This window comes from Melozone crissalis, unplaced genomic scaffold (assembly GCF_028551555.1).
Source record: "Melozone crissalis strain CALT ecotype California unplaced genomic scaffold, PUWL_Pcris_2 ptg000068l_1, whole genome shotgun sequence".
Classification (NCBI taxonomy): Eukaryota; Metazoa; Chordata; class Aves; order Passeriformes; family Passerellidae; genus Melozone; species Melozone crissalis.
The window spans coordinates 13,218,792-13,245,241 of NW_026535846.1; the positions used below are offsets into that span (position 1 = coordinate 13,218,792).

Consider the following 26,450-nt stretch of genomic DNA (forward strand, 5'->3'; position numbering starts at 1 on the left):
CCTACCACAGTATACAAATTTTAGTAATTCTGGTTACTGGGAAACTGGTCTTCAAGTGTAACAAAGACATCTTGTGTTTCTGAAAGGCCCTTCTTAATTTGTAAGAAAGCCTGATTTAATTTTCTAGTAACATCATTGCTTTTTTACATATCTATGTATCACTCACACTAGGACAGGCCCTGCACACATATCTAACAAAACTACATTGAATGGCTTGTTCAGAGATCAGTCTCAAACTGCAAGATCTTTGGGAGATGATCAGAAGGCAAACTTGTTAGTTTGTCTCAACTGTCAGGAAAAAAAGCCCTTAACAGGTAACAGTACAAATGCTGAAGAGCACAGGTGAGATGTTTCCTTTGATCATGAAGAAGTTATTCCTAACGTCTAAAAACCAAAAACCTAAAAGAAAACAAACATCACCACCACCACCCAAAAAACAAACAAAAACCAAACCACCAATTGCCCCAACAGTACAAACTGAAACCTGATTGAATTAGGGCTTTCAACAAGACAACATTGTCAGCAATGAATCAGCAAGTCTCTTTTACACAAAAGAAAGAAAACAGAAGTAGACTGCATTTTCAACTTTGATAGTGCTTTCTGTACATGAAAAAAGCTTATCTGAAGCCTTTAAATACATTTTCTGCTGAGATCATTACTGACATTATAAAAGCAGTTTTTTGCTCCAAGATCATGGAGATCTTCTCTAGAAGCCAAAACCTGTCAATGTGTGGAAACTTTCAATACATATTTGAGCTCAGTGTAGGAAACTCCTCAAGAAATACAACAAAAATGTATCTATTACTGATTGCAATCTCTCTCACTAACCTCACTGCAACACTACTATTTTTAAGACTCTACATTTACTTCTTTTTACAGAAAACCAGACAGTAGGAAGCACCTTGCAAAGTTGTTTAAGCATTAAATATGAACAACCTGAAGAGCTAGAGATAGATAACTACCAAAACCAATTAGAGAACCAGATTAATTATTAGTGGCCATTTATGAACATTCATATTTATGAATACTTAGTTGGACTAACCTCCTTTCTCTTCTGCAGTAAGAGTTCCAGCCTATCATTAGCTCGTTTCCCGATGATTTTATTTCGTTCTGCTTCATACTGCCGCTGTGTGTTGTCCATGTTAATACTTAGATTTAATGCCACATTCACTAAAGCAGTCATCAGTTTCATGGCTACAAAAGTAAGTGAAAAGAATAAGGATTATTTAAAAGGTTACCTGATCTAAGAAAACTTAGAAGAAAAATCTTGACACCTCTTCTGGTCAACCCTTGCTGTATCTATGAAAATATATTTAGTGTAATTTTCTGATACACAAACTTATGCAATGTTTTACCAAGCACTGCATCATTATTTATCAAGACAACAGATGCAATGTTGCTATTCTGTTCTTTTTTATCACTTCTTTAATGTTATAAGCATTATTTTTATTATACGTACATTATTAGTATTGAATTGAGAGATACAGGATCTGTTTCCTCCCCAAAATGAAGAATGTAAGATTAATAAACTTAGCCCAAGAAATACTAGAATAATGTTATCAGAGTCAGTTAGACTGATACCATTCAGTCTTAAACATATAAGAATTTTTTTCCTTCATAAGGAAATGTCTTAGACAACCAACACCACCATATCACACCAGTCTTTTCTACTCAATTTAATTTTTAAAAGGTGCAGGTTTTCAAAAAATTCATTTATTAGCAGAAGCAGAGAAAGCCCATTAGCCGACTACAAGCTAGAAAACCAAAATATAAAACACACTTGCGTGGGATTTTTGTGTCCTTTTATTTTTAGCTCAATCCTTTTTAAAAGAGTGCAGACAAATACCCCTTTTTCAGAAAGTAAAAGGTGATCAATTGTGTACTTGCTTGCCATGTGAGCTTCTGTAATACGGCATAAAAGGGCTTGCACTGGCAAAGCAGACACAGAAAATTCCTGTGCATGTATTACCAGCATAAAGCTAATGAGCAAGGCTTAAAGACATGCAGTTACACTGAAATATCATCTCACACTGTGATCTCCAAGATTAAAGAGCAAGTCTGAGTTAATCACAGAAGCTGAAATTAACAGAAGTACCAGTAAATATGGATACAAGGATTTTGCTGGCACTCTTTTCCATATAAAATATGATCTTCAACAATGCAAACACTAAAACTCAGACGAACACACAAAACCAACAGAAATCACTGCTGCTGTGAACAAATGAAAACACATGGCTTATAAGGAAATATTTTGTTTGAAGGAAACTAACACACAACAGGGCAATTTCTGCAACTTTTATTCAGGCACAACTCCAATTAAAAAAAAAAACCAAAGGTAATAACTTGCTTTTTAAGACCTAGAATTGTATTAAGTCACATAGTGCAACAGTCAAAACTGATGATACAGTAGAATCTGTAAATTCTCCTGAAATAAAAAGTTTTGTTCCTCTCTCCATAAGAAATGCTCTGGCTGGTAGAAGTCACACAGCAGCAGCCCCATGTGCAGTGTGCTAATGTAAATTCAAGAGGGCTATCAAGGATGCAGAAGGACTGATATGGCAGTCAGGACTGAAGCCAGCTGTAAATCAGCCAGGTCAAGGGAAGCTAACAATAATTACTTCCTGTGTGGCAAAACCTCAGTTTCACACTCTGCCTCATTTTACCTCGTTCAAAGTAAAATTGTTACCATAACCTCACATAAGCTGACAGCCACACAATGCCATTCCCAATCCTTCCTCAGTTATCAGTGCAAGTTTAGGACTCCCTTATCCAAGAAGCTCATCCTTTGTCCACACAAATACATTTCTTTGAAACATTCCATACTTAACTCATAAAGGATTTCTTCACAATTTAACATACTGGGGAAAAATTATGTGAAGAGGTCAATTACATAAAACAATGACATTTAGAGACTGTATTACTGATGAAAAAATTATTTTTAATGATTTCTAATGCAAAGACTGGAAATGTTACTTTACATAGCGCCATGGCCTCAATATGTAGCACAATTTAAGTTTCTAGTAAAAATTGCATCCAACATAAACTACAACTTCTGTTTGACTTAATGCAGAGCATGAACAGGTTCAACTGCATTTGAGATTAAAAGACACCTACACCCTTATTTATGATCAAAGACAATCTAGTAGAATCAACTAGATTTCCTTCTATTTACTTTTCTGCTAAAGGTAACAAAAATTAAAATACCAGAGAGCTAGAATGTTCAAAAATAGTGCTGTGTTTTTAGTAACAAAAATCCAAGATAAAAAGCTGTCCCAAAGATGAAAACTATCACAAAATAAAACACAAGTTGAGTGTTGAATATTAAGAAGTTCAAGCAGAGTAATTCTGTCCCGTGCAACACAAAACATTAAATGTAAGCAATACCCAAATAAATATAATCAATAATAATAGCCAAATAAACAGAATTCACTGACCTGCCAGTGTGCTAGTGTGCCGAAAGGCTCTGACCTGTGAGTCTGACAGCCCTGTGAGCAGGGAAATGACAGTGTCCATCATGTACTCATCATAGATGATGCTGTACTGACACTGTCGGACGAGCACTCCAATGAACTCACAAAAACTGGATTTGAACTTTTTCCACTGGGGGCCAGCCATAGTTAGTGGATAATCTCCACTATCCTATTAAAACGCAGAAAAGGAAACAGGAAACTCTTTCAAACACTTTGAAAGTTATTTCATTAAATAAAGATTAAGAAGAGATATGTGCAATTTTAAAGCCAAAATCTCAGAGGCCTTAAAAATGATACATCAGAAGAATATGATTCCATAAATATGAATATACTTTGCAGCTGAGGCTTGTTATAACACAAAGACAACATTCTAACTACTAGTTCCTCTTTTTTGTTTGACACAAAGTAAATGGAAAAAAAATCATTTGCCTTACAAATCTTTGTTACACTAGAATCATCACGTGAACAGTTAGGTGACAAGTTTAGGAACACATTGGGATCATAAGGAAGTTGACAGGGAAATGCTTACATAACAGGCTTAAACTTCCTGAAGGCATAAAATTACCTACTACAACACCTCAAATATAACAAATGTGTGCCCTCTCCTGATATGGAAGCCTTTACAAATAATGGTGAAATGACAGGGACAAAAAAAGAATCATTTGTGTCAGTGCCACTGTGAACAGTTTCTTTAAGAGGCTGAGCAACAAAACAGGTTGAAAAATAAAGTAAGTATCCATGAAAAGGGATTAGAAATCTGAGAGCTGCTCATTAGAATTCTATTACAATAAAGAGTCAGCATGACATAGTGCTTAAAAAAACATGTGCCAACAGTCCTAGGTGTGGCTTTAAAAATTTCACACAATATTGCCTTAGAGTAGTCAAATCTATTTATGCAGAGGTAGTTTTAAGGAATACTAAAATTCCTTTAAAGAAAAGGATATTACATTATCTCCTCAGTTAGAGTTATTGATATTTTTAATTATTGGAGGAGTGGCAGTGGAGAGAATTGCCTCTGTACTAGACAAATTTGGAGAGGAGCTTTTAAAGCTACATTTACGTTCTCTGAACACAGGATAAAAGGAACACCGCCCAAACCCAGGAAAATCAAAACCAAATGAAAGCCAAATGAAACAAACAAAAAAAAACCCAAAACAAAAACAAAATAAAAACTACAAAAAACAAAAAAAAACCAAAAAGAACCACATCACCCATCAAAAAAAAAAAAAAAAGAAACCAATACATCTCATTTACCCCAACACTCTGTGGAATAGAAAGTGACAATTTAAAGGGAAAAAACCATAATCCCCATCAAAGGAAAAGCATTAGTCTTCCACTGGAAAATAATCAAATTTAAATCCCCACGATTTGTAGATTAATGAATGCACAGAAATAAATTCAGCAACCATTTTAAGAGACAATATAAGGCCCCATATAAACAGCAAGATAGGGAGGCATCCCCCAGTGCCACCAAAGTAGGAGTTCCCACTATTCAAAAACTGAAAGTCAATATTGATTTCTTAAACCATTAATAAAATAAGTTGTATACATGCAGAGCTTTACTTCCTAGTCTTTTAAGTTCAGTGAAATAAGAGTTAAAAATATTCATTCATAAAAGACCTGTAATTTTTGTAACTCCATATTCTTGAATTAAATATCTTGAAATAAACATGATCCAGCAAGATTAGGACAGGTAAAAGGAAAATAAAAATGAATACATAACCAGCACTTCATTAAATTACCTCATCAAATTCTTCAGTCATTTTTCGGATAATTTCAGAATTCTGCATATGTCGGAACATCTCTGCTGTAACAACTCCTACAATTCAGATATTAGGTCATTAGCACTGTTAATATGAAAGCTGTAGATGGCAGATGACATACCTCCTGCTACAATGTCAAAATAACCCATTTTCACCAAACCTACTGATTACACATGTATATTTTTAATAAATTTCACTTTTTTTCTTCTATCATTCCTGTATAACAAATACATAACACCTTTTATTTATGTGGGGTTTAGTCTTATTCTTCTTAAGCAGTGTATTTGTGTGCATGTACACACACATCTAGAATTTACTCATTCAGTCTATCAGAAGTCAAAGGTACTTGTGCCAGGCCTCTGTACCAGTGAGCATTCCACCATCTGCAGTGACCTTTTGGGACTCAAGATTCTAAATAGTGCAAGACAATTTCCAACAGCTGTATTACTACTTCTTCTCTTCTGCACTATAAAAAACAGAACACTTTCATAAAATTTCTATTTGTCTTGGCCTCAAATTGTTAGACCTCCCGAAGTTTACTGGAAAAATTCATGGCAAGGATCATCACAGAAATCATTAAAGGATTCTGCAGTTTTATCTTGTAACAGAAATCAAAAGGTCACTATTCCTGAAAGTGCAGATAACCTCTGAGGAACACTGTTCGCTTTCTGGAGATTTACACTCATTTAAAAGTTTATCAGGACAGAGAAGCACTTGAGCAGAACAAATTACATCCAGTCCTCCTCTACCAAGCATGGTGACACTGCAAGGCAAGTCACCTTCTCTTCAAGAGGAGGTGAGAGGTAAAAGAATGGAGGACATGGAAATGAGGAAAGAAAAATCAGAAAATAAAGAAAAAAATATGGAAACACAACCTTACTGTAGACAGACTACCATAAAGCTGTCCATAATATCTTTTGAAACAAGCATGTCTACAAAAGTATGAAGCAACTTTAATCAATGATAAAACACAGGTACATCCAAATTAGAATTCCAAGACTGAATACCCTGAACTACTAGTGATAGGAGAAATGATTTTCTGAAATAATAGCAGGAACAAAAGAAGAAGAAACACATGTTAAGTCCCAGTATTGATTTCTATCTGCTGTAAATACAAAAGGCTTAATCAACACTTTAAACTACATTATAGGATTCTACACCTCCTGCTCCCAGTCAGAAATACTTGTTTAACTCCAAGAACCTGATAATGTAAACTAGCTCTGGGGATGAAGCAGTCTTACAGCCTCAGTGGTATGAAAGCAAAGACTGAGAATCATGCTGTAATATTGCTGAAATGGATGAGTAGCCAATTGAGTATCTTACCTTTGCAGCCTGAACACTGAATAAAGAAGTTAATGAGATCAAGAAGTGCTATATCTCGGTCATGTTTGTATGACTCTATCCAGTCATCCACTACAGACTGAAAGAAAACAAAAAGGCACTGCTCAGTTTTCATAAATTGAAGACATTGTTACTTAACTGCTTTCAAGTAAGTAATTCTTCTTCATCACTTTAAGTAACTTGAAAACTCTCTTTTTTGATAGCACAGAACTAAATGTTCAGATGTCCTTTTACTGCTGTATGTTCTCAAGAACTCATTTTATTCTATAAACATATACAAGACTGACACCTCAACATAAAGCACAGGAATACCATATCCTTCTACAGTAACATTTTTGGGAAGAACACAAAAAATAATTGGGGTATTTTACAGAATCAGGTTTTTTATTTACACCCTCCCCCTGCTGTGCCAAGCCATTGATATTTCTTTGAAGATATTATTTGTACATTCAATTCCAACAGCCACAGCTCCCTATATTCTTCAAAAAATGTGTCCCTTGGATGAACTTTGCTTCATCCACATTTGCCATAACAGGATGAACAGCACTGCCCTACACTCCATGGATATTAATTACTCTGTAGTCACTAAGCCAGAGGAACAAGCACGTTTTATTAAAAGACCTTAATGTGAAGCAATTAAACCTGTGAAAATCATTTTGAGAAAACAGAATTTACATGCAATTATGTTTTAACCATCCATTTGTAGAGTACAAACCATCTACTGCCAAGGTCATAAAACACACACACAATTTTTTTAACATAGGTACAAGACACTCGCTGTAGTATCAAGTTTTCATGTTTGACTTTTTTTAATATGTTAGTACCCTTCCCTAAATGATGGAGTAATTCAGAATTTCAAAAGACAGCTGGACTATGCACCATCTCCAAGGCTCCCTGTCTGTATTCTCAGTGCTCACTCTCACAGCCAATATTGCTGTGAGGACAAATAAAACATATTGAAGAAAAATTTCTGAACAGAGATACAGCTAAATCCCTCTTCCCTGAATCTCAGATTGTTTATAGTGTCATGCACAACTGTTGTCAGCACAACAAAAACAATGAAAAACTCAAAGTGAAACCCTCATGCTCTTTCCAGGAGGAAAAGAACCTACGAACTGGACCTGAGAGGACTGACCTAAAGGGAAGAATGAAATATGGAGAAAACAAATTCAGCTTCTAAAGAAAGTTATCATGCAAGACTTAAAGAATTATAGGAATGGAATAAATATTTCCATTAGGAAGCCTTGTGTTCAGAATCTATTAAATTTAAAGAAGTGCTAGCAAAACAGTTGTTTCATGAAACATTTTGTCTCCGTGAATGAACCACCTCTTTCTGCCAGGGAACAGACACTAATTCACAGGATCAGAGAATGGGTTAGGTTGGAAAAGATGTTTGAGATCATTGAGTCCAACCTATGACTTAACAGCACCTTGTCAACCAATTCAGAAGGTACAGAATTGAATTTAAAATAAAACAGTTAACTTAAAATTATTACCAAAATTTTCCCAGATAAGCAAACACTGAGGGCCATGGAGGAAACTTTGTACTCTGACTGCTGAAATGGACTTTAGTTTAAAAATAATTAGAGAATTTTTTTCTTCCTAGTTTTAAAAAAATTGACCACAATTCAGGTATCAATTTCCCAATTCAACAAAGTAATCAGACCTAGCAAAGGTTCATTTTGCCCTTAGAAAGCAAAATATTCTGACTGTATATAATTTTAAACAGTTAAAAATTCATGAAGATACAATTACTGATTACTGGCTGAACAAGTTGCACACAGAGCAACAGTTAGAGAAGTATTGTTTTTCCATCTGCTTTGAAATAGAACAAAACCAATGATGGGGAAATCAGAATTTCTCTGTGCAAATACATCCAAGTAATTTGTTCTTGTTCCCAGCTGTAAACCTTGAGAGAGCTGCACAGCAACCCAGCTTCCTGCATGTGTATTACAGGAGCAGCAAACTCCAGATTTTCAGAGCTAAAGATAGTCTTTCCTCCACACTGCCAGGAGTCACATGAGTGAGTCAGCAGCAAAGCTTCATGGCTGACAGGCTTACACTTATTACACTTTAACCCTCTCTCGACTGGCAGACTCACAGCCAAGCAAACACTCCAGTTACCTACCTGAATATTTTAAAAAACCAACAAAAACAGTGCTGTATTTCTTAACAGTCTGACTTCCATCCTGTTAGTAAATGCAGTGGGGGGAGTACCTAATGTAGATACTTGAAGGGGTTAAATCTACCCTAAGTTGACTTGGCCAGAGTATATTGCTACACTGGAATTGGCTGAAATTTGGGTCAGGAAATTTAAAGAGGAGCTTGTAAGTTTTAGCTAGTGATTTTACTTTGCACGAGAGAAGAGAAGCAACTATTTATTTTCAGATAATCTAAGCTCTGGATGCATGTAAAAACTACAGATTCTTGTTAAGTTCTATGACAACAATAAGTCTAAGCCACATTTGCATTTAGTTACCACCACACAAGAAAGACTTTAAAGTTATGCAATCTAAAATAACCTTTCTTCAATCAGGATACCAAAAACTTATTTTGAATTGCAGTACAAATTCAATCATTTCATATGTGATTATTCATGAATAACAATTAAAAATGAAATATCAATTCATGCACATTCAAAAATCAACAAAGCAAAACCACTTTATTTTGATTCCTATATATAAGTAAAAACAGCAAATTGAAGGGGAAAAATTACTTTAGACTTTATTTGATTAAACTGCATGTAGAAGAAAATACTGTTATATTAAAATTGTATCTACATCCAAGCCAAAGAGCTATCCCAGGTCTTACCTGCATAGCACTCTTGCCCATTTTAACTACTTCAAAGAGCATCATGTTTTCCACACCATTCTGTTGGTGATGTCCATTCATCCGATTGGGACCACCGGGCTTCCCCCCTCCGTTTCCACTTTTTCCCTTCTCTGCTGGTCCTTTTTTTCCTTTTTTACAGGTCTGCAAGCACACACACAAGAGGTTTTATTTAATTATCATGAAGTATTCAAAAAAAGAAATTATTATCCATACCATGAAAAATAGGGGCAAGGCCTTGGATTTTCAGCAACCATATTTTTTAAATGTCAGTGTATATGTGTGTCCCTGTGTGTATGTTTATGTATATATAAAATAAAAATTCAAAAGTTGAGAACAGCTGATCCTGAGTGATACCAAGACCACCAAGAACTATACAAGTTCCTCCTTCCCTCATTTAAAATCTTTAAGCAACTAAATATGTGATTAGTGATAGTGTACAACACAGATCTTTGTCATGTTTAAATTGTAAAAGAGATTATACATATTTCCTTTTAAACAGCTAAGGCAATTTCCTTAACACATCACAAAGTCTCCTCTGCAATTCATTAACCTTTTGTTTTTTCATCTAAGTTGGCAAGTGGGGATGAGGAAGAGCAGACAGGTGTGTTTGTAGAAAGAGCATAAAGTACAAATGACATGACCACTGTATAAAATCCATCAGCACCTCTGCACAAACAGGTCTCTGCCCTGCTGCAGGCTCAGGGGGCGCCCATGAGGGTCACAGCCCAGGCCAGCACGGCAGGGAAGGAGCCACATGTGGTGGCTATGGAGCCTGTGAAAGGCACATGGGGAGGACAACTGTCCCAGGAAGGGAGACAAAGGCTGGGAACTGGGTTTAGACCTCTCACCCCACTACTGTAACCTCCTGTCTGCAACCTGTTAAAAAAAACTCTTAACTGAATTATTGTTCTGTTTGTTTTTCAAACTAAAAAACACAGAATACATGATGAATTTAAGTACAGGATGGAAAATATGCCAAAAGACTGATCAAATCAAAGCTTATCCTTTCCTCCCCTGCCTCCCTTATGCCTTCAGAGCACTAAGGAAGTATCACAGGAACAGTCAGGATGAAGCATTTCCATGCAAATACAAATATGAACTCTCTTCATAGAACACTTGCATTTTCAGAAAATATTCCTTCTTGCTCATTCAACTTCAAAGAAAGTGCTAAACTCTTCAATTATAATAGTAGAAACGTTTCAGTATCCCTAAAGACTGAACATACTTTGCCTTTGCCTTGTTTTTGGTTTTTTCCTTCAATATCCTCAAAGTCTGTATCTGAAGAGAAGTGTGTTTCAGACTCCCTGCAAGGATAAGAAGACAAACCATTCACACATTTCATCAGAAACATTCTTCAATATACTATATAAAATCACAGTATGCTCTCAGTCTAGTAAGTCAACACCAAAGGGGATGAACTGGATTCTTTTGGTCTGCTTAAAATAATCACTGTACCTCTCCTACCAAAATGTAATCTGTACCTAATTCTAAATCCTGGAAACTCAAATGTCAGTTTCTTAAAAATTGTGGGAAGACAAAAGGCTTAGTAAAATTATGTCAAAAACACCAAGGAACTGATGCCTGAGGGAAGCTATTAATTTGGCTTTAACTAAAGCATTTGGAATGACATATTTTACATATTTAGTGACTCACCCCAGTTAAGGGCAAATATTTCAACTACTTGATTTAAAATAAAGGTTTTTTAATTTTTTTTTAATCTGATTAAAGTTACTGTTGAATTAATACTCAATTAAAATTTTTAAGTGGTTTTATCAACTTCTCAATAGAAAATAAAAATAGAACACCATGCTTTATTATGTTTCCTTGTTTCCAAGAAAAAGTAAACCATAGCACAAAAAAGACACAATACTTTTACAAACAGAACAACAAATTTTTAAAACACTTACTGAAGGAGAGTAAAATCAGTTGGTATTTCTGGAGCTGCTATCATTTCTTTATCATCTTCTGGAACACCACTGTATTAGAAAGATATTCAAAAAGCAGTCTGAAGTGCAAGCTTACTTTTCTTTCTTCCTTTTTAGCACACAACTTCTAGAATGAAATAAATAAAAAAATACAGGGAAAATTATTCCACATATGGAAGGATAAAGAGTTGGAAACACAGAAAATATAAACCACACTATCCTCTGTTTCCAACCAAGCTTGTCCCTGCTTTAAAGATTTTGAGTCCTCTCATGATCGTACTAACATAGTGACTCCACAAATGGTAAAAGCATTGCAGAAAAATAATAGTACAGAAATACTGTAAAAAAACTCAACCAAACAAAATGTAACAATAAAAAAAAACCAACCCAAAAACCCCAAACAAACAAACAAACAAAAAAATCACCAACCACTTCTTATTTCCTGATTAGGATGAGCAAACTGGAATAGTTTTCATTAACACCTCTAAGCAGCAGAGCCCAGAACTGACCACAGTAGGGTAATTCTAGTTCTAGTTGACCAAACCAAAACCAGACTTGATGTTGAACTTGAAGCACAATATGTGTATACTTCAAGATATTATATATAGCAACTTTACATCTCCAACTTGCCAACTTCCATGTAATTTTCCATAAATATAATCTCTTACAACAAGTTATTTTAACCAGCTGCTTCAGAACTCCATGTCTTCCAGAGCTAATAAACCAGACTTACAACAGGTTTAACATTTGAAGCATTTGACAAAACTCTTAGGAGTATCAAGGAAGATAACACTATCCACATAGTATAAAGGAAAACATTGGAAACACAATTGTATTAGCAAGAAAACCAAAGATTGTGAAATACTTGCTTTAAACTTCATTATACTACAGTTCATTATAATAAATTTAGTTTTTTCTCTTATTTTTCCTATTATCAAGGGGGGGGGGGGGGGGGAATTTCCCTGGATACTTCAAGTTTTAGCCATCTGCTAAGTTTTCTGTTTCACTTTGCTCCCCAGGCTAACTTTTACACAGAGAAATTAAGAAAGTATGATGTTCAGGAATTTTAAAAACATAATACCAAGGAGAACAACCTTCAGAGTCAGTCTGCTGACTCTACAGCTTTCTGGAGTGATTAGGTATTTGAGGGAAAGATTTCATTTTGGCATGCTAAGCACATGTTGCTCAAAGTCTGGTAGCTCTGCTCCAGAGACTGCATTTCCACTGAGCGTGTGGCAGAGGCTGGACAGGTTTTCTCCTGCAAGTGCTTATTCTGAATGCTAGGGGCCACTGTAGCTTCCAGATTTAGAGAAATGAGAGAAACCATAAACTCTGAACTTATTAAGTTCTCTTTCTTCACATTTCACGTAATTACATTAAAGTAGAGAACCACAGTGGAAATAAATAGCGGCAAAGGCAGGGAGATTCAAGATGATCAATCTCAAGACAGGCTGCAAATACAAAAGCATCTTCCATCCAAAACACGGCAGAAGGTAAAAAGCTTCAACAAAAACCATGCTGCAGAATGGCAGCCCCCTCTGCCACTGCATTGCTCCCTTCTCTAAAGGCACCACACGGGCACACGACCAATGCACTCCATTCACCCTCCCTGCAGCAACCCCTGCCCAGCCACTCACCATTGCAGGCTCTGCCCATGCAGTATCACCCAATCAAAGTCCCCAGTAAAATGGGCAAAATACAACTCAAGTACTTTCCCCTGAGACTTTCAAGTTAAACTGGTTCAATAGCAGATTTCCAGAGTCAAGGCACAGGAAACACAAGACTGCATGGCCTCCAGCAGGGGAGGGAAGGGTGAAATTCCCTTCTTTGGTGGCAAGGTGATATTATACCATCCAGGCCATCTGTGAAATGCCTTGCTCAGAAGCCAACATATCGAAAAGCTTTACACTTTGGAATTGTTTTGTGTACTTTGTATTATTTATCTCTTAATATTTACTTTTATTTCAATCAGCAACTCGAACTTGGGAAAAGGACAAACTTTAATGACTTGGTCATCAGGCTTGGCACCTGCTCAGCTGTACAGGGAGGGGGAACAGAAAAAAGAAAAATGAATAAGAAACATCTACACAAGTTCTTTTTGAGGAATGCTTGTGATTCAGTCCCAGTGCAAAGCAGAGATGCAAACTTCAAAAACCACCAGTTTCAAGTTCAACCTGTCTATCAATGTCCTGGTATTTGATTCTTCCTAGTTTATATTTTTCAATGTTAAGAGGCAAGACATCTACTAAAGCAACAATCATACTCCTTACAAACAAATTGGCTCCTTATATGAAACCCAAACATTCCATCCTACAAAATTTTGCAAAAATCTCAGTAAATTCTTAGAATCACAGAAATTAAAGAAAAAAACCAAAAACTATGAAAAAGAATGGGCAAATTACTAGAGTACTTGTTCTCTACATCAAACAAGCCAAATAAATCAGTAGCAAAAGCTGTCTGCCATTTACACCAACTTGAACTTCTTGTCAGAACTGTTCATCTTAGTACAGACCACAAAACATGAGAGAAAATGCAGCATTTGTCAGAACCACCTCCTGGAACAGAACAGACATATCAAGTTCAGCCTGATGCTGAAGCATTAACTAGTGAGATTCATATTTTTTGTTTTTCTTGAAGGTAGAACAAACTTAGCCCTCATGAGTGCAACTAGATACTGGTATTCTGGAAAACAGAAGCCAGAGATGAACACCTGGCAATGGTGAACAAAGAAAGAGCGTAACAGATCTCAGGCATCAAGCTTAAATTCCAGCAATGACCAAAACCCCCTTGCATTTGTCCTGCTAGAGAATAATCTTACAAGATTAACACAGACATACAGAATGGTCAGCCAGCAGGGTCAACCCAGTCCAGTCAGCCCCCTCTGGCAGTGGCCAAGAGAAGCTGCCCAAGGAAGAACACTGTTTTCTTTAGAGCAAAGTTTCCCTGAATGCCTTCCTGGCATCCAGAAATAATCTATGGATTTTGCTGGCCAGAGAGGTTGTCCCTATATTTTACAACACCTTATTTTTTTCCATTAGTATTTCCAAATAGTTTTTGAACTCAATACTCAATGGAGGATCTTCCATCCAAGAACTCCCACAGCCAAATTCCATACTACAAAAAGGCATATTCTTTGCCTTGAATGTATTACTTTCCAACTTTATGTCATGTTCTCTTGTTCTGGTATGGGAGAAGTGACACTGGTCATTCCCCAAATCCTTCATCCCATTAAACACCTTCTGGGAATTCAAGACTACTGCCAGCCATGTCTCCATGCCCACACTGGATGACTCATTCAAAGCATGTGGTTCAGGAAGTCAATAAGGAAGGATGCTTATATGAATGATTTTCCTACAAAAACTTTTTAAATACATCAAGTTCATATATCACAGTGAAATTCTTGCAGATGTCATTCCAAACAGTGCAAGTTTACATTATCTATTACATGAGTTCTAATAAATTGTTTTAAGAACTCCAGAAAGTTAACTCTAAACTAAACTGTATCAAAAAAATTAGCTCTTGAGTTTCTTTTTTGGCATGTTCACAGAATTCCAACTTTAATTTTCCCAAGCAGATACTGAAATCTCTCAAGCCTGTGAAAACTTTAAAAGGCATTGAACTTTGTGAAATCATAATTAAATTATTAACTATAAAAAGAAAATGTATCCTGCTGAAGGATCACAAGGTGGAGCTCTAGCCTAAAGCTAACTGAAGAAACTCCAAAAGACAGGTCATCCAGAGGTTGACCTAGTTATTTCTCTGCAATAAACTTTATAACAGACTGCTAAAATTGTGACAAAATTGTAGCACATTTCCTTTAGATTTGTATTTAGATTGTTATGACACCAGAGGATTTCTTCATCTTTTTGAAATAAAGGCACATACATGTTTGACTCCAATGACTCTTACAAAGACAAAAATGCATGCAGCTACTGTTGTATGACTAATCTCAGTATTTGGCTTTCAAAACAAGCAGAAGGATTTCAAAAAAACATTGTAAGAGCAGAAATAATGTATCCCTTTATTGTACCTTGCTATTTAAAACTTAGCTAACAAAACATTACTGAACTAAAAAACCTACTGGAACAACAGGAGCAGTCCAGCAACAGTAATTATACATAATGCTTCCAACTATAAATGTAGGAGGGGCTCCTACTTAAAAGAATTTGACTGTTAAAAGCAAGAGGCAAGCATGAAACACTATCAGGACTCCAAAAGCATATTCATTCAAAAACAGATTTAAACCTTAAAGGCTCTTTATCCCTATTACATTAATATTTAGGTATGGGCTGTGATTAACTCAAATACACTGGTCAAATGTTGACTCTGCCAAAAGTGGACAGAATTCACCAGCACAACTCACACAATAACACATCTGCTGTCATCAGCAGTTGCTGAGGGCTACCTGTCCTCCCACAATTCCTGCTACATGCACAGATCTATTAATGCAATTCAGTGAGCAGCATTTGCTCTAAGAATATACATAATTATATGTGTATACACACATACACTATAAACAATCACAACAACAGCCCCAAATGTCTGTGCTTTGTACACTTGTGTAAATGCAGTAACTCCAGGGTTATTGATCAAGCTCACTGTGAGGTTTCAGGTAGATGGGTTTTGGTTGGGGAGGATTCTCTACACAGGCTGTTTATTTTGGTTGCTGTTGGATCCTTGGCATCTATCACCTGGAAGTTTTATAATGCAAATCAGTAAGACAGTTATCATTTTGTTGGGAAGACAAAGATGCAAATTTTAAAATATGGCTACATGGCCAGGAAAAAGATTTGGGTAATGCAGAATAGGCTGTTCAGAGATGTATTGATTTTTAACTCTGTAATTCAATTAATCACCTGTAAAATCAAGGACCTCACTTCATTCAGAAAATTAGAACTTTTCAAACTGTGATGCTGAAAAGAAGGGCTGAAGTTCATCTCTGAATTATTTACCTATCCATGAATGAGAGATGCTGATGATTCAGGACCAATTATGCAACAGCAACAGTTACAAGGCTAGTCAGATAAAATTTAAATAAAGGATCAGAAATATGTCCAGTATTTTCCCTCAACTATTTTAGAAGAGAAAAAGAGCATCAACTACATTATACCTCTCACTCCTTTCTCTGATAAACTAGAATGTGCCTAACCTTTTTTTTGATTAAAAAGTGTTAGTTATTCAGGAAAAAAAAAGACAAATCTGCTTCTTCATATTCCTTTTGCTTCTATTTCTGTAAGTGGACTTGTAAGCAAGATTTTGAGCAAGTGCACGACATTCTCTACAGACCTCAAAGAGTGTGTTATTTCTACTAACAGTACACAACCTAGTATTTCAGCTGCCAACAAGCTTTGAAGCAATTCTGCAATTTGAGTAAAATACAGAAAACATACTTCAGGTGTAATTCTGTAATGTAACTGCACTTTAATATTAGTTATAACCATATCAGCAGTTTTGATCATATTAAAATAGTGCAATCAAGAGTAAACAAAACAATAATGCAATGAATACCTTTATCTGTGTGGTTATTTCTGTGCTGTTTGCTTAACAAATGAGACTTGCAATTCCTTTACAGAAAGACATGAACTAGAAACCATCAATCTACATTCTTCCTTGCTTACCAAGAGAGACATGGTCAATATACACAGCACCAATCCACTGTGCCAAAGCCACTGAACAGTTAACATGCCAACAAAGAACCTAAATGACTGAATTCACACAGCTCTTATCTTTTCAGTCTCCTTCTTCACATTTTTTTCCCTAAACTTCCAGCTGTTACACCCCCTCCACACCACTTGGGACCGTACATCCCTCCATCTTTCAAAAAAATTTTAAAAGCCATGTTATGATGATTGTTGATTTTATGCCTTCACTACAATTTTTTCCCCTAGCCTGCTCTTTATTAATTTTTTATAACATTTGCTCTTTAGTTCATACAACAAGTCTGCTGAATAAGTGGGGAAGAACCATCTCAGAACATGCCCTTCCAACACTGTGGGCTGTTACTGCAAGCAGTAGGTTTTCCTTTCATCTCTCTAAACACACAGGAAAGTTTGTGCTCATTCTGGCACTCAGGCAAACCAGCAGCAAGAAAATTATAAAACCAAAACCATTTTCTTCCCCCATGATTGGCCCTCCATTGGATCAACCAACTGAATCAACTCCTCCTGCAGCCACACAAGTCACAGGATGCACCATGGGCAGCTGAACTCTACCTTCCCAACAAAGACAACGAGGAGCTTTGCCAGCTTTGTCAGAGCATCCCCACCAGCAGCAGAGCTCTGCTGTGACACAGGAGCTCCTACACCAACATGGCAAACTGCAGGCTCTGCATGGCTCCTGCCAGGATTCCCACCCTTCTCTTGGGAGGAGCCACTGCCAAGCCTGCAGTTCTGTGGGGCTGAGCAGGCCCCAGTTGCCCACCTCACCCACCTGCCAGGGAAGGAGCAGCCCTGCAGAGCAGCACCTGCCTGGGACACACACAGCACCCGCGTGGGACACACACACGGCCCCCGCCTGGGGACACTCACACACACGGCACCCGCCTGGGGACACTCACACACACACGGCACCCGTCTGGGGACACTCACACACACACGGCACCCGCCTGGGGACACTCACACACACACGGCACCCGCCTGGGGACACACACACACACACGGCACCTGCCTGGGGACACTCACACACACACGGCACCCGCCTGGGGACACACACACACACACGGCACCTGCCTGGGGACACTCACACGGCACCCGCCTGGGGACACTCACACACACGGCACCCGCCTGGGGACACTCACACACACACGGCACCCGCCTGGGGACACTCACACGGCACCCGCCTGGGGACACTCACACACACGGCACCCGCCTGGGGACACTCACACGGCACCCGCCTGGGACACATACGGCACCTGTGACAGCACCTTCTGTCTGGGTTCATCAGGCACCTGCCCAGTCCCAGCTGTCTCCTCAAAGCTCCTCCCTACTGCTTTCCCACAAGCATTTCCTCCATTTTCATTATAGAGCAGACTGCACAGTACCTACAGAGCCATCCACCTCTCACCACCCCTCAGCCAGAAGGTGGCTGAGAGCATCTCAGGACCCCCAGAACCTGAGAGAGCCAGCCAGGAAACAGCCAAGAACACGAAACACAGGCCCCCAGAGGCAATGCACACACTGGTCAACACAAAGCAAAATTCGTTTTCACAGTTCAATGCTATGAAAGAAAAATCTTAAACAGGCTTTATTGAGGGGGAGAAGGAAGAATGAAAGAAAAAATAAATTTAAATGGCATATGAAAGAAGTCAGGCTAAAATTCAAAGTGAAAGTTGAGACTTTACATCGATTTTAGAGGCTTGAAAAGTGAATAATATACAAGGACCTTTGTACTTATTTGACCTAATAAGTCTGCCATTCTCAACTACACCACCAAATAATCCTCCTCTCATTGAAAGTACTTTTTGATTTTTGCTAGTTTTATTAAATATGTGGAACAACTATTACAGAAGGAAAAGAGCTTGCTACAGTGAGTGCTTCACAGTCATAGGATTGCTCATTAAAGTACCATTAATAACATCCATATCTTTAATGAAGTTAAATGCTATTTTGAAATATAAGTACACTGTTACTGCTTGAGTCCTATGAGGTGTTTATAGTGGCAACTAGTAATTCACACTGTCCAGTAAAATGTGGCTGTAAAACACTCAATACTTGCATTACAGTATCTAAAAGATTATTGAACTGTACAGTAAATGCCACTATTATGCTTATTAAAGGGGAAAATACCTGTGTTATTCTCTAATGATCCTGCCCAACAATATTCCCAAGCTTTGTTAAAACACACCTGAAACTCCCATATATATTTTAAATGGTTTGAGTTTGGATGTCTTTTAAAAGGCAAAGGTAAGATAACAAAAGTAGAAGTTACACCTCATTGTGTTTGTCATAGCTTTCCTTGCCAAAGAAGAGATTGCTTCCAGATGTTCTAGTCTGACTGTGTGGAAAATTAGGCTCTTAGGAAGAATAAAAGCCAAGTCAGATAACAACCAAGACTTGAAAAAAATAAATAAATGGGGGAAAGAAGTGGGGGGAAAAGCCACACATGCCTACTTAAGTCAAAAAACGAGTAGTGGTTCATTTATGATATACAAGGCAAGCACACCATCCAGCTGCCTAAATGCCATAAATTTCCAAGCTAAACTACAGAATACAACAATATGCCTCTTCACATACTGATTTTTCAAAAATGTACTTTGCACATCCCCTCAAAATCTTTGCTCTTGTAAAAGCTAGGGATGAAGACATGCACAGTCCACAGCAAGCAGGTAAGCTGCTCCACAGCAAATCCTTGAGCAGAATTAGCATTGTTCAAATGTACAACCAACAGCAAGGAATTACTTCAGTGCACAGGGTGGAAGCAGGGTTTTCCTACCGACAAGGCATCCCCTATCTAGCAAATTCTGGTTTTTGTTCTGCCACTGACCAATGTGAGCCTGCAAGTTGCCTCACTTAGTGGAGGCCCACTGCTTTCCCTCCTACCATGTAGATTTTCCTCTTTAAAAAGTCCAGAGGTTTGTGCCCAAAACTTTGGGCATTTTTAAGAACAACTGTGTTTGATTACAAATTCTGGAGGAGGGACTATACAAGAGCACACTGCAACAGCTTCAGCTGCTATTCTAAGATACAGTCAGTATTAGATGGCTGAAATAAGGGAAAACCCTATAAAATAAAACTACTGAAGAGTGGGAAGTAAAATCTCTCAAGCACATCTCCCAGTCAGCGGGTATCAGCCCAGATCACAGCACACATGGGACAGTCCTTTGCAGAGCCCCCTGCATGCTGATCCCAAGCCTTCCAAGATCAGAAGGCAAAAAGAGACCAACTCTGTTCTACATTTGGTCAGCTCAGATTCACCAGTTTATTAGCTGAACCTTCACACCATTCAAAATGTTTGAACTGGCTCCAGACAGTAACTAAAAGACAAAAGACACTAAATTCACCACAGAAATAAACAGGAAAGAATAGAGACACAAGCCAAATGGTGTTAGTCTTACCTGGATCTTTAATTTTAAAACAACAAATTTTAAAATGGTGGGAAGGATAATTCATTCATTATAATCGTGTTCTGCTCAACCAGCCCAGCTTTTTTTCCTACCAGGCCTGGGCCACAGCAAGGCCATCACAGCCCAGGGTGCCCCAGGCCACCTGCAGGGCCATGGCTGCTCTGCACCCAGCACTGGGTGCTCACCCACCCACCCCATCCATCACCCACAGTCTCACAGCAGCACTGGAGAACTAATTCAGAGGGCAGCTCCAAAGACTGCCATTACCTTGCCATCCATGTCCATCCTTCCCTGGCCCAAGTGAAAATCTATGCCATCAAAAAGGAAAAGGAGTATTTAAGAAAAAAAATTAAAAATATTGTGCCACATCCAAACCAAGCAATCGGAAGCTAAAACCTAAGCCTTTCATAAGTGGATTGTGGATCAAACTAAATAATCATCCTTACAAAATAAAATTCAAGCAAACTACACACGTATGCAAGAGTTGGCTTTGCCTCTAAAACAGAAGAAATAAAGATGAAAACCTTGTTATCGTTCATTAAAAACTTATCTCAGCAACTCTGCCAACCTCAGAACATCTGTGCTCCATACATCCTCAGTCATAGCTCAAACATTTTTAATACCCAACATTTTGTTCTTGTTCTCCCTCATAACATTTGGGCTAAAAGCCCAATTGGTTTGTTCAGAGATTTGCAGTACTGAATACCAATTTTATACAAAACAGTAGCTGTGATGTGCATAGCTTTCCCCCGTACAATTTAGAGAACTGAATAAATGCACAATAAAAAATTTTCATAGTCAGTAATTAATTAATAATTCATTAATTAATTACTGGACAAAAAATACATTTTATCACCACTAAGTCTAAACACGACTCTCTCCTTTCCCTTTATTCATCCTAAAACAGAGTCCTCTTAAAATCATTTTGTGGGAGAGATGACTGGCACTGAAACCTCATGTATGGAGACCTACAGTTAACTACTGACATTCACTGAACATCCAGAGGAAAGCAGCCTGGCCACTTGCATGTGTCTCAAAAACATTGCAAAAATATTGGCATTTCAAATCTGTAATTGCTTACTTGGGGCAGGTAGAAAATTAAGCCAGCTGGGAGTGCTCGAACAAACCAGGCCTGTTTTATGGAAGCTAACATGAAAAAGAGTATCAAACCCAGGTTTTTTAGAGACCAATCTCATTTTCCCGAGTAGGCTGACAAATATTGAGCAAGTCTTAATGTGTGTAAAGTATTCTGAGGAAAAGGGTAGTGAAATTTGTTCTTCTGAAGTTATCTTCCATTCCAAGTGCCTCTATTACTGTGCAGGACTATCCTTTACATGGAAGCATCCATTCTACACAGACCTAAAATATACAAGTAGAGCTAGTTACATTAATCAAAATTAAACCTTTGGTTTCTTCATTTAATCTTAGAAGAAAAAAAAATATCGATGCAGCTATACCCCTACATGTTTGCTTTTGAGAAAATTCATGATGTAAATAGAGCTAGTAGCTCCCTCCTCTTTCAAAAGATAGTTATACCCTACAGCTAAATTTATATTATGTTGAAAATTCACTGATGACATTATGCAAGTACCACAATTTGTAGTAAATATTTTATTTGAGCCATGTTCCATACAATGAAAATATTAAAACTACAACTATCAGACTTACCAACTCAGCAACACAGCAGAAGCTGTTGAGATAAGGTACTTGCTTTCAGCCTTTTTCCTGTATTTTCTTTAAAAAAAAAAAGGAGCAGTAGTGCCAGATGTCTCTTAAACAAGCTACATGTGCTATGATTTCTCCCCCTTCCCCCACTCCAAGAGAGGCATTCTGGAGCAGGGTGTACCCTACAGCACCGGTGAGCTGAATTCCTGGAGGTGCCTGAAACCTGCAGCATTTCTGCAGCACCTGGAGGCACCAATCCCCTCACCTCCAGCACATGGAACAAGGATTGCATGCTAAATATTGCCTTCTTTTTTCTTCCTTCCAGCTGAGACAAAAATGCCATTTTGGGCATAAGGAAAGAAATCCAGTGATTGTTTTTAGCCAATGTCACACACAAAAAGAACAACCTTTTTTAGCCATCATAGTTTATCAGCTCCTTCACCATAGGGCATACCAAAAACCATTTCTGCCTGCTAAATGTTAGTTGGTGAGTATGTACAAAAGATAGAATAAGGTTACACTACAGTGTTGACTGAATTTACATCAGCTACAGCTTAGCTTGTACAGCAGTTTCATAATCATGATTTTGTGTGGCAAATTCAGACACAGTTACTGCTGACCAACCTTTCCCAGGATGCTTAACAGGATGCTTTTGGGGAGGGGAGGAGCTTGGGGGGACAGAAGGAGCTTGGGAGGGTGGAACTTTACTAGACTGCTAATTACCATTCCATTGGGAAAAAAAAGAAAAAAAAAAAAAAACACACAAAAAGCCCTCCAAAAAACGCCACCAACCCAACTCAAAAAAACCTAAAGAAACCATTTCATATGCTCTGGCATACAGTCAGATCTATTAATGGCAACTCATCTGCAGTGACAATTAAAGCTAATATTCTGAACTTGCAAACAGAGAAGACTGAAGAGCTGACAAATCCCATCCTGATGGGAGGGTATGGGAGGTAACCTCTGATAGAGGGATGGAAAAGTCAACTGCCACAGAGAAAGTCACCAGAGGACAACTAACAAATCTATAGTTGTCTAACTGTATGGAAAGATACTTTATTCAGCATAGTTTCTGCTTTTAATTTGTTATTTGAACTGTATCATCTTCTTGGGGTTTTCAGTTTATGATAGTATTTGCCTTATCAGTTTGCAATTACCTCTAATTATTAGAACAAGAATGGCCAGAATGCAAGTGCTCAATCTCTCACCATGTCTTCCCCAACAATTGCTGCAGTTTTGCAATTATCTGCATTCCTACTCCTAGCATAGATTTCTCTGTTTTGTACCAAACACCTGCCCCCCACCTCCCCAAACTCAAATCAGAAACAGGTAACTCAGCAACTGAGAACACAACACACTGTTACATGTTCAGTTTTTAAACTCTCATTCTCTGACATTTCTCAGTAAATTAAAATTCCAAGTATTTTGAACAGGTGGACAGAAGAGGGATTATTTGAAATAGGTAATACCTCTTGCAGAGTGCTTTGATCTTTATACTCCATTTTAGGTTGTTCGCTGATGCAATGCTGAACTAAGTCAATACATTTTCTCTAAACACATATTTAATTTTCTGAAATAGAATTTCAATCTTGTTGAATCCCTCATATTAAGTTATGCAGTTCTCCTAGATACCTACTCAAGAGCAGTGTTTCTCTGACTTAATTAGTTACCATCAATTATATAATTATTTATTACTCCTGTGTTGAACTCAGCAGCTTCTACTCTTACTCATGTCTAACAGATTTGTTTCTCCAATTACTTCTACCAGAAATCTGTGATCACCACTCAGCATTGTTACATCAAATCATAACACCTAATGGCAAATAACTTTCTAACTAGGTTAAGATTCTGCAAAATCATTTACTACTTATAACAAGTTCACAGCTCCTGAAACCATGATTTGCTTACAAAAGAAAACTTAATTACATGCAGTTTGTTATCACAGGGTTGGGCTGTACATTATGGGAAAAGAGAAGATATTTAAAATTAGGTAACTAGATTAGGATTCATGCATGTTTAAATACCTCTATACAGAAAATAACCTAGTATGCTTCAGTATCATCAAATAGCAAATTTTTTTCAAGTCATCATTTTAATGCCCCAGGCACCAATTTCAAAAACACTGTATGAACAATGAGCTTGTTCTACTACTACACTACAGTAATCTCTTTACATTACTAATGCAAACTGCCAACTTTGTGATCTTACTCAAAAAGTCACTTACTGTTTAGAACTGCAGGGGCAATAAATCAGCAGTACAGGATTCTCATGCTGTTGTACCACTAATCAGGATTACAAGTGTAATATCTTGTTTCAACAGAAATGGAATTCAACACAGGCATTCCACTGAAGTTCTATCACCTGACAAAGTAGTTACACATAATGTTGAGTTACAGTAACACAATGCTCCAATTGAAATGTATTTACCATCTCTCCTTTAGGTTGCCCACATTAACTAAATGTAATCACTTTTAATGTTTCAGAGTACAGTTTAATTGCTCACCTAACATACATTTAAAAACTCTCATTGTTTTGGTCATGATCTATTACCTGAGTGTCAAAACATCGGTTACTGGCACGTCAAACACCTGCTCTGGAGAAGTAACTGCACAAACCTTATTGAAACACTTAGCAGGTACCTCTGGGAAGACTCAAATGTCAATAACCAAAAGTTACATCTTTCCAAGATTTTTCTTGTCCCTATTTCAGCGCCACTGACCATTGCTTTCCTATGGACATACCATTAAGAAGAGTCTATATATATAAATCACATTCTGTTTGCAGTAAGTTTCCTATCTCTGACAACACACAGGCCAGGGGCCATTGATGCATACACCTGGATCCTCTGTGATTCCATGACCTTGAAAGGCAGGACTAATATTCCATGCACAGGATGCTTTCTTGGCATCTGACTGCTTTGGTCTTGAAACAGTATAAAACAATTTCCAGCAGAAGTTAAGAAGAAGAGGTAATATCATTCAATCTAATTGTTAGACAAGAACATTTTTATCCCAGTGTAAATCAGGTCTGGCGGTTGTTCAGCTTGACCTCCACTTACTATAATCTTGCCCTAGGGTATGAAAATCCTAGATCATTAAATGCTACAAATTTAGTCTTGCAAGCAACCTAAAGTGAACCTACAATCAGAGCCACAGTTTTCAATCTCTGTTAAGTGTTGCAGACAATAGTGATAATGGATAACACGACGTTAAATTGGGCTTTTCTTTGGCAGATTTTAAGTTTGGTTTTTTTTGTGAGTTTTTTTTAAAGAAACACAACTACTATCTCCATCCTTAGTATATGATTTTTATTTCAGGGTGGTTTTGAGATTAAGGGAAAGTTACTATCCTTTAAATTCAAAGAAAAACAACGTACTGTTTTTTAAAATTTAGATATAGAGACTTCAGTTGGAAGTTTTTGGACTTTTTCTGAGAAAAGATGGGTTAAGACAAAGCTGCCCACTTCTTTCAGTTATGAGAAACATTTTTAAATGCCAGCTTTCCTACAATTCTCTAGACAGTCAACAGACATTTTAGGAACCGCTACCAATTCATTACTGTGAAACAGATGCCTGCCAAAAAAATTAATTACAGAACATAGATTTTATTACTATGTGAATTAACTTAAGACTTGGTATGCTAAGTGCAAAACTATCCCAGAACTGCAGATCCTGGTATAATACACAGTACACTAAGAAAACAAGGCAGAAGGAAAAAACCACCAGAAAGGTAAGTAAGCACTTCTGCAGCTGATCATAGCAAGACGGACCTGCCAGGCCACAAAGCAGTGAAATTCCTTTGTGCAAGTCTGAGCTGCAGGGAAGAACAAAGGTAAGAACAGAGCCCAGCACGGAGGGAGCCAGGCAGCAGCACCGAACCTCTCCAAAGGTCACAGAAGATGGATGATGGCCCCAAACAAGCAGCAATTAGCTCCTCCTGAACTTCACTTACTGGTAAGGAAAGGTCTAAGGACACAGCTGGAGTAGTTGAAAGACTAAAGCATGAGAATGGGAAAGTCACAGCTGTTCAACGGCAAAAGAAAATCACAGCACGTAAACACCATCTGAGAAATGAAAAAAAGCTTTGCAAGACCCAGAGATATCATTCAATTTACAGAAATCTCCATAGGTCTCCAAGGCAATTAACTCCAATTAACATCCATGTATGTTAATAAAAACAAGACAGCATAGCAAGTGTTAAAATGTAGATATCAAATATTAGTACTGAATTTACACATAGTAAACACACCACCAGTGACAAGCTCTAAATAAGCCTTTTCACTCTTGTAGCAAGACCTAAAAATAGCATTCCATCAAAATTGTTGTTCACACAGCTTTCTCACAAACAAATGCATAAAACTCTTAACACCTAGGACATAATTAAGCAAATAATTC

At 37.6% G+C, this 26,450-nt stretch overlaps 1 protein-coding gene across 4 annotated transcripts in view; it reads right to left on the reverse strand.

The window, feature by feature from the left end:
* STAG2 (stromal antigen 2) overlaps nt 1-26,450 on the reverse strand; it is a 73,305-nt gene that overhangs the window by 25,476 nt on the left and 21,379 nt on the right. For all 4 annotated transcript variants that reach the window (XM_054289465.1, XM_054289461.1, XM_054289462.1 and 1 more), the window contains exons 2-8: nt 11,314-11,458; nt 10,632-10,710; nt 9,386-9,547; nt 6,557-6,653; nt 5,213-5,289; nt 3,435-3,639; nt 1,043-1,194 (exon numbers count right to left, since the gene is read on the reverse strand). In XM_054289465.1, the coding sequence (XP_054145440.1) occupies nt 1,043-1,194; nt 3,435-3,639; nt 5,213-5,289; nt 6,557-6,653; nt 9,386-9,547; nt 10,632-10,710; nt 11,314-11,357 (816 nt within the window). In that variant the 5' untranslated portion in view covers nt 11,358-11,458. The remainder of the gene's footprint in view (nt 1-1,042; nt 1,195-3,434; nt 3,640-5,212; nt 5,290-6,556; nt 6,654-9,385; nt 9,548-10,631; nt 10,711-11,313; nt 11,459-26,450) is intronic.